Consider the following 9,696-nt stretch of genomic DNA (forward strand, 5'->3'; position numbering starts at 1 on the left):
ATCCATCCAATAGATAAAGGAAATCAAATAGTACAATATTATGAAAATAAGCTAGAATACCTGCTGATTTCAGCAGATTTCGGGTGTTTCGGAGTGTTGATAACAATGGGGTTGATAAAAGGGTCATTTGCCTTGTCATAGAGATAAAGGAGAAGCCCTTTCCAAACACCGGGAAGGCAACAAGGTAGGATGGAAAGCAGCGAGTGGAACAATAGGAAGACTTCTTGGATCTGACGCATCGTCTCACTGTCTGCTTTAACGTTTTCATCCAGCATTTTCATTGAAAGTTTCGTCAAATCTTCGTTAGGAGGGAAATAAGAATAAACGGGAAATAAGAACAAACGGGAGAAGCAGATGCAAACAAACGAAGGACGTCCTTAAAAGCTTTTGGAAAGCGACTGTCGTTTTGGTACTTGGTGTAACCCCATTCAATGACCTTGTGGATCTGTTTATTGAGGTTCTGGAGGTCTTTTCTGAACGCTTGAGAGGCAGCAGGACTCATTTTCCCATCAAGCGAACGCCTGAAACGTTTTGTGAAAGGTGCATCGTCGATCGCTAGTCTACTGCCATGCTTTCTAGAAAAATAAGGACTATTAAACAGTATTTCACTTTACCTTCTAGAAAGGTATCAAGCGACTAACTATACAAAAAGGTTTGTCTAAAATTATCATAGAAAGTTGTGCATTCGGCACTTGAGGTAAATGACACGTCAAGAAGTTTCAGATATGCGTACCAAGACGAACGGAAATTGTTGTACGAGAATCACTTCTTCAATTCCAAATCTCCACTATCTTTCTGAACAGCCATCATAACTTCATAATAACTGAACATGGTGCAACTGAAGAAATTGTTGTTAAAAAGCAATTGTTAGAAAAATCATCAATGCCGTGTTCAATATATATCATAATTAGGATTTCACTAAACAAATGAGTACGAGTCAAATTTTATCTGTATGAGCAAGGTCGATAAAGTTTTCTTTTACCTGCATGGTGTCCTCCTGGGTTGCTTCCCCCTAGTAAAAATTGAAATTTTTCTCGAATCCCCCCTCTTTTTTATCCCCCACCATATTAAAAAATATTTAGGCTCTCCCCTCTTTTTTGCTTTCCCCCTGTTATTTGACGATTTTGCGGTTCCCCATAAGGTTAACATAAAAATGCCTTAAATCAAGTTTAAAGTTTTCAATCAAAATTTCCAAAATTTATGGTTCCCCTCTCTTGATTTCCCCCCATTTGAAGTTTTTCATTTTCCCCCACACTTCAAAAAATTGGGAAAATCAGAATATTTATAAAGGGGGAGGAAACTATGTACCTGTTTCCTTCCAGGAAATGAAACATATAATCTCTGAGGACCGTGTGATGGATGAGAAACTTCTCCATGTTGATAATGGAATCGTCCAATCCATCATATGGCAATTCTTTGTGACAAGAAAGACACACTTTGTTGACAACTAGAAGGGATGAAATATAATTCATTAGCAAACATTTGGAAATATGGCAATATTTTTCAATATATGAAAATTTTATTTTGTAACTTATCTCTTGTTGAACGTAGATCAAAATTATTTAATAATTAAGTCGTCAGGAAGAAAAGACACTTTCTTTATCATAGTACTGGCAGTTTTATGCCACTTTGGTGAAAATCTTCAAAAAAATGATTTCCAGAGGAGAAAAAATCTTGTTTCAAATAAAGCCGCTTATTACTCCAATTTTACTATAATTTAGAGGACGAAATATAAATATTTAATTTGTAGGATGTAAAATGTTTTGAAGTGAATGTTTTAACAAACCTTTGCATGGAAATGAATAGTTTTTGTAATATAACACCATGTCTTTTAGCGAGGAAGTTGCCAGAGTTTCTCTCTGACTGTAGAAGCAATCCTTTGTTATATCTTCACAGAAGGATACGCCATGTTCATTTCGAAGATACTCCGACGGTGGTTTCATTGTCACAGTATTCGACACGGTGAAAGGTATTTTTCGTCTTGACAAAGAGGCTTTCACCCTTGAATGGTTGACCTCACTTTGTTTCGCAAAAATCTCTTGAAGATAATCAGGCAGGTCCTTTTTCTTTTTATTTTTGATCTCTCTCATGTAATTTGTATGACAACAATGGGGCTTGTCACAAACAAAGCAAGACAATTTGGTACCGTTTAAATGTACAACGCCTATGCTTCCTCCAGCCGTTACCACAACTGTGTCTTTAGCAAAAGTGATGTCATTCACCTCTTCAGTCTGAAAAAAAAACACAAGATCAAGCATCGATAACGCTTCACTTATTTTTATTGGTGATGGGAATCGTTGGATGAGGTTAAAATAAAAGAGGTAAACAATTGCTGATAGTTAAGACAAGTTACTAATGCAGACTTGATTGATTTCTATTAAATAATTAAATCTTAACAATTTCAGTTCTAAGTGATGGTAACTCTAGTCCCAATCGGTATGTGCAGTGTGTCATGACGTTCCCCTTCTTCTAGAATGATCACACTTTATTTCACTCTCTGATACAATATGACTTTTAAACATTCAGCAAATTCAAATGCAAAGAAAAGAATCTTTCTTACCAGGTCGCCACCGTCAAGATGATCTAAAAGAATAGAAACAAGAGAACATGAATTTCCAACTAAGTTCTAAATTACTTTAAAAAATCACATTGCTCATATTTTTTTATACTTGAGTTTTATTTTATTGAGCACTGAGTTCTTAACTTAGAATGTTCATTCTTTTATACAAGAATTCACCAAAAGGTGAACAGATTGGATTAATTCATATCTCACCGAATGGGTCTTCAGATTCATCAAAGCTGTGGAGCTCACTGATAAGGATTCTCGAAACTTTGATATGTAAGCATATATCTAAAGCACAAATTAAAGCGGTGTGTGAATTTCTCAATGGATTTTGAATTTCACTCTATTTAAAGCCTTGAAATCGGGCAACGAATAAAAGAGCTTATGTTGGTCATTTTTAGTTAAGAGGGTTGTTGAACCAGATGGAACAGAGCGCTCGATTAAGGCGCCCAAATCATCTATGCTCATGAGCCCAAATCATGGATGCTCATGAGCCCAGACTGTTTAAAAAAATTAATCGCAAATAAATACTTCTTTAAGCATGGTTAAATACCTTTATCGTTTTGAACAAAATCTGTGTCCATTGCCAATCCACTGAGGAAATTTTCATCAAACGGATTGCAAGAACAGCTGTACAACCAACGTGTCGATTCATTGCTGTCATAGAAGCATTTTCTGTGTACAACAACATACTTTCTTGGCTATAAGAGGATGGTTGTAAAGGTATCTTGAATTTCTTTAATTAATTTTCATGGCTTACAGTGAAATAGTCAGTTACCGATCAAAACGCACTTGATCAATAGCATAATTACTACATCTTACTAAACCCATAAGGGCTATCTATATACACTACACAATATTGTGTCGAGCAATATATTGATAATCTATATTGCTGAATGCCGGCAATATATTGAAAAGGTGTCCGCAATATATTGTCAGCTCGATTTGCAATATTCCTACAATATAGGAGGATTGTTTACAGAAAAAAAATTCCTTTTTATAATAGAGCACCCGTTGTTTACTTCGTACATTACGGTCCGAAAACTATATCGTCAAATATTGCTCACCAATATATTGTGTAATCTAAATAGCCATATAAACAATCCGACCGCAGTTACTGACTGCTGAAAAATTCACAACACATTATAAAATAAATGATTGATACCATCAGAGTATATTTCTTTAAATCAAAATCTTGAAGTACAACTCGAAAGAAGTTACTATCCAAAGCTATCAATGACTTCGCTTTTCGGACTTCCAACTCATACATTGACACCGGGTCACATCTCGATTTTGCCTAACGAATGGTAAAAATTAAATAGATCTTAAAAGGGAATCTCGGTGGCGAATTTGATTTCATTGTAAATTTAAAACCGAAAATACCTGCCATTCAAATTTTACTCACACGGTCAAAATAAATAGATAAAATTTCAAATGCTTAACAAAGGCTTACCATTTGAGCTTCACTGCTGGTTTCTCTGAGAGAACTGGAAGACATACAAGAGGGTTCTGAAACAACTTCAGTTTCCTAAAAGACATACAGTTACTCAGTTCCTTTTTTCTTCTAAAGACAGATGATTTTCATAGTGTCCTCACCCCTGGATTCCGGGGGGGGGGATAGATTTTTCAGAAAATATCAGGTATGGGGGAGAGAGATTTTTTGGAGCCAGAGGGACAAATTCAGGGGGAGGAATAGAATTTCGCTGAACTCCCAGGAGGGGAAAACCAATTTTTCAAAGTAAATTACTTGAGACTTAAAATTCCCTTTAAAATCGTTATAAAAATGAGTTAAAAAATCTAACTTTAGGCATTTTTTTACGTCATTTGGTACTGTTTTTAGACCATACTCAAACTACACAGGAGGACATACATCTTCGCAGGTGTTGAACCTATGAGTATCCTCACCAAACTGCAAGCAATGCCTGATACTCGACTTCCCATACCCTTTTATCAGAGTGATTGTATCCAGTCCCCCCCCCAAGGCATGAGTAAACCTAGAGGAAGGAACATTGACTCGACAGGTGAATCATAGCACCGAGTGAGAATTGAACTCTGACCAGCTCTGACCTTCCAGACAAGAATCAAGGTTGACTTACCATTTGTATTCCATTAGGAAACTCTTCAATAGCGCCAGTCAAAACATCAGAAGGGTCTTAAACAACTTCAGTTTCCTAAATTTTGAAAAGCCAAGGGCCAAATTAAAAGATAAAGTACACAAAATCAACTAGTTATCGACCTCTAATAATTAGACTGTAATATGCAATATGAAATCAATTTGAAGGTGATATTTACCATTTGAACTCCACCATCAAACTCTTCAATAACACCAGACAAAACATCAGAAGGGTCTGAAACAACTTCAGTTTCCTAAATTTTGAAAAGCCAAGGGCCAAATTAAAAGATAAAGTACACAAAATCAAATAATTATCGACCTCTAATAATTAGACTGTAATATGCAATATGAAATCAATTTGAAGGTGATATTTACCATTTGAACTCCACCATAAAACTCTTCAACAGTGCCAGTCAAAACAAGAGAAGGGCCTGGAACAACTTCAGTTTCCTAAATTGAAAAAAAGCTCAGGTATGGCTCATTTCAACAGGAAACACACTGGTTATCATTTTTTTATATATATTGATATTTGATGTATTGATATAAACAGCTCAAACCAGTTGTGATGAAGTTTTTATAAGATGCTCACATAATTGGTTATTCAAAACAATAGAGATGACGCGTTCTTTAGAAAAATATAATAAAAGTTTTTGTTTGAATAGTTAACGACCAATCCAATGACAAAAATTCTTGTAAAATGTTCAAACTGATAAAAACGAAAAACGTCAAGAATATTTATGTTTCTTATGTATATTAAACCAATCGATTGTTATTCAAGAATAAACATGCAAGATAATTTGAGATCAAAACATACCTTTGAAATTTTAGTATGAAGTCCTCTGATAGAGTTAGACAATACATTAGACGGTTCTAAAAGAGCTTCAGTTTCCTATTTAATGAAAAAAGAAACAGAAAAAATTGTTTTGAAAATCAATATTGTTCTTAAAAAGCTTAATTCCACCACCAAAAGACTCTTTATGTCCAGTTCACTTAGAGAAATTGCCTCTTAGGGTCCTTAGAAGTCATCTCCTCCCCTGTACTTTCGGTAGGCCCAAGTGAGTGGCTCAACGATGAGGAATAAAATTTCTGGAGGCATAAATGACAATAAAATGAAAATAAATGACACGCGATTCGTCGAAAAAAGGCAGCCCGGGGGGGAGTACTTAGGCAAGAGAAGGGTATGGGTATGGGTATGTGCCGGCCTTAAGGGTGCCTTTTTTGAAACATGGCAGTTTGAAAAACCGGAAAATCAAACTTCAGTCCCACTAAGAATTGGAAAAATAGGAAAATTTCAACTTTTTGCCCCCAGAAAGATAGAAATTTGGTCAAATTAGTTCCAAAAAGTGAATTAAAATTCACACAATTTCCCTTGTTTCTTCTCCTCTTTATTCGGCTAAAGGTCCGAGGGCCAGGGCCGAAAGTCAGCTCGCAACCATAGTTCCCCCCGGAAGGCAGCTAGGACACGCAGACAAAAAAGCGTGATGATAGATAGCGCAGTTTTATGTTGCTTTTTATAAAATAACTTCGTCATAACTTCAATAATTTTTCAAAATCAACAATGACTTAGATTTACAGCAAAATAATTATCGACATACATGTTTAAAGGTCCCTTTTTACGTAGACAGGAGATCCGTCGTGTGTTTTTTATAATTTGATGTACACATTTCGCCATCAGTTTATCAAAAAAGAAACCATAGCATGGATTCCCAGGCTACTTTTTACGAAGAAAGAATTCTAGTTTTTACCGCCTTTTGAATGTATTTTTAATGTTGCTGTTGTTCTAACAAACTTTGTTATGTGATTCTTGTGTTTTATTTTAAATTTGTTCTTTTCTTTAATAGATTCTGTTTAAAAGATTTCTTTTGTTTTGAAAAGAATTCGAATGTCTCAAATCAAATAAGGTCGTTAATTACATTCAAAAACATAAAACAAAAGAAAATAAAGAGAAAAAAAAGAAAAAGTCTAATCTATCAATCAAAACAAAGTCTTTATAAAACGGCGCGAATATCGTTAAACAAATTTGTGGAGCAAGAACAAAATAAAAGTCATCTTTTGGAAGAACAAAAACATTGCGTGCGAAAACGAAAGTAGCACAGGCAGAAAGAAAGACGACAAAACGACATACAGACTACCACTATTAATATATAGATTGGGAATAAAAATATCAATAATGATCATGTCATCATTTTTAATAAGGGTCATATACCACTGTTCCCAGCCGGTTCTAACCCCTCTAAATCACTTCAGCACCATGGAAATATGCTAATTAGAGCCTTTAGAAGTAGCTCACTCGCTTATAAGGAAGCGTCTTTACGTTTTTTTATATTTTCAAGGTTATGAAATTAGTTTGCATACTTGGATATTTTTTTTGAAGGGTGCTAACTGGTAGTATTTTCTGGTATTACTAATCGAATTTCTGGCTACAGGTGCTTTTCTCAACAACTTATAGTTGTCATATAAGAAAAAAGTTAAAAAAAATAAAAAATGTTAAAAGTTTGTAAGTGCAAGATACTCCTGGGTACTCTCTCCTTGAAAATCAATCCAAGAAGTGAGAAAAAGCTAAAGTTGTTTTTTATTTCATTCGAAAATGAGGACGTGTAACCATTCCCTGTCCGAAGTCTAACAAATTGGTTTTGAAATAATGTTTTCGAAATCAAGAACAAAGATCACAAAACATGTATGAACTTTCGCTTCCAATTCAAAAAAGTATATAAAGTATGAGTATACATACTTTGTATCTGATGTCTTGGAGGAGTCTTTTTTGTGTGAGTTTGGAGACACTCTTGCTCCTTTTATTTTTCCAAAAATAGAATCCATTATATTCTAAACCTAAGATAAAAATGAAATATCAAATATAACATAATATAAATGAAATATTTAAATATAGTATAATATATTTGATTCACAAAATGTGGAATGGCAAGTAGTGCATTATAGAAAGAGAATGTTATATATTATAGAGATATACCCGAAAAAACCAAGAAAGAAAAACAACACTAAACATTGGATCATAAATTAACGAAAGCAAGATTTAACAATAGGAGGAAAGAAATAGTAAGTCTTGAAAACTGTATAGGCATTCCTAAAAAAGAAATAAATTCACATAGTATAACTTCATATATAAGTATAAGTATATATTATATATATTTCTTCTAGTTCTACATTGAATTCATCGAATTTTTTCCATAGCCCAATGGTTACAGGGAAGTTTTTTATACTTTTCATTGCTGTCTATATTTCATTGTCCACAATTTCCATGCCATTATTGTATTGATGTCGAAACTTTGTCTTATGGTTTCCAATTACTTTAATTTTAGTAATATGATCATTCAAATTAAATAGGACACATATTTTCCATCCAACATCCAACAACAGCCTTTCTTTGAGCGATTTCAAAGTTGTTGATGAATAATAATATATAGTCAAAATGCTGAACATTGACATTAGTTGCTTGCAACATGATGTTGCTGATATTTTCTATCAAATTTGATTTTTACATTTTTCTAAATTAAAGAAATAATTCTCAATACACATTTTCCTACAATCCAGATGACCACAGTTAAAAAAAACAATTCCTGATCTATCAACATTAAAGCACCTCAGACTGACTAGCCAATCCTCCTTGCGTTGCATGGCCTGACCAAGGGTTCTTTTCAACTAGTGTAAGCTGGTCTACATCAGCTGGTTGACATTTTCCTTCTAATTTTGACAGCCTCTTTTTGCCTAAAGAATATAGGAAAGTCAGAATCACTCATTGAAACTAATTTCCTTTGCTTAGCCATCAGAGAAGGAAAAATATTTTGTCTATGATTTGTCAGTGATTCTGACTTTCTCATCATTCCTACCTCCAAGGAAGAGGTGTGTCGACATTAGACCAACTTACGGTACTCACAAAATGAACTGGTCGCGAGAGGTCGCTATGATATCCAGACAGTGTCAACGCCGCATGCTGAGTTTTTTCTCTACGACCAGGCATCGAAATAAGGGATAGAAAGTGCATCACAATTTTTTGATAAGCATGATTTTGCATTCTAAAATGGATCAATTTTCAATTTTTAGCTTGTAAGTAATCCAAAAACGCATCGTAAATTGCGAAATTCGATACGCTAATTCGATCCCTGACGATTGTGGTGCGAAGTTTAACACCTGAAATGATTGTATCTCAAAAGAAAAAATCTGCTTTTAAAGGTATTTTTCATTACGTAATTCCTACTCGACTACTATAAAATTATTCAACAGGACATGTGTATTCATAAAAAAAAACACCCTTGCTTGCTGAACAGGCAATTGAAAGGGAGTCTCTCAAAGCTTCCTGGCCTGCAAATCAAACAAATACAAATAGAAATAGGGGAAAAAGCTAGTAATTAGTTAGAAGAATGACTAAGAGAGTACAGTAGTGAAGTTTTCTAAAAATGATGATGCCATCCATCAGCAGATTTTTTCATTACACCTGATTACACAACAGTTATACCTACCCTCCCGACAAGATTTATCCTGTTTGTGTTAGCTGAGCATTGAGGGAGAGGGAAGAGTAGTACTATAAAGGAAATTGTTATAGTATCAAATATCATTGCAAAACTCACCACCAATTTTACTTATCCACCACCCTTTTAATTAAAGGAAAGCATAAAACTAGCATAAATTCAACCAAAATGGAAACCACACACAGAAATATAGGGTTCCTTTCAGCTTTGATTATTTTTTGCTAGGCACAGTTCTCTAGCCTGCTCTAGTCTAGCTAGCTACTAAAAGTGCTACTAGTAGTGACTAGCAGGGCAGAAGGAGGCTGAAGGGAGGCACCGTCCCTCCTGTGCCCGTACCCCCCTGTGCCCGTACCCCCTGTGCCCGTACCCCCTGTGCCCGTACCCCTTGTGCCTGTACCCCCACCACCCACTGTGCCCGTACCCCCTGTGCCCGTACCCCCTGTGCTCGTACCCCCACCACCCACCTGTGTGCCCGCCGTACATTTGATTCAAAACTTGCAGTCTTGGCACACTATAAAAAGCAGTAAATTAAGGAG

The 9,696-nt window shown here is 35.1% G+C and overlaps 1 protein-coding gene across 1 annotated transcript; it reads right to left on the bottom strand.

Annotated features, from left to right (window-relative positions):
- Nucleotides 1-292: 292 nt before the first annotated feature.
- On the bottom strand, nt 293-4,703 carry LOC136797412 (uncharacterized). The gene is made up of 10 exons (XM_067053995.1): nt 4,660-4,703; nt 4,017-4,091; nt 3,729-3,860; nt 3,117-3,264; nt 2,774-2,851; nt 2,561-2,583; nt 1,787-2,231; nt 1,309-1,447; nt 767-838; nt 293-575 (listed from the first exon to the last, which is right to left on the bottom strand). Exons 1-10 carry the CDS (start codon nt 4,660-4,662, stop codon nt 293-295), a joined length of 1,398 nt encoding a protein of 465 aa, XP_066910096.1. The 5' UTR covers nt 4,663-4,703.
- Between the last annotated feature and the right edge of the window lie 4,993 nt (nt 4,704-9,696).

This window comes from Clytia hemisphaerica, unplaced genomic scaffold (genome assembly GCF_902728285.1).
Source record: "Clytia hemisphaerica strain Z4C2 unplaced genomic scaffold, Clytia hemisphaerica genome assembly, whole genome shotgun sequence".
Taxonomy (NCBI): Eukaryota; Metazoa; Cnidaria; class Hydrozoa; order Leptothecata; family Clytiidae; genus Clytia; species Clytia hemisphaerica.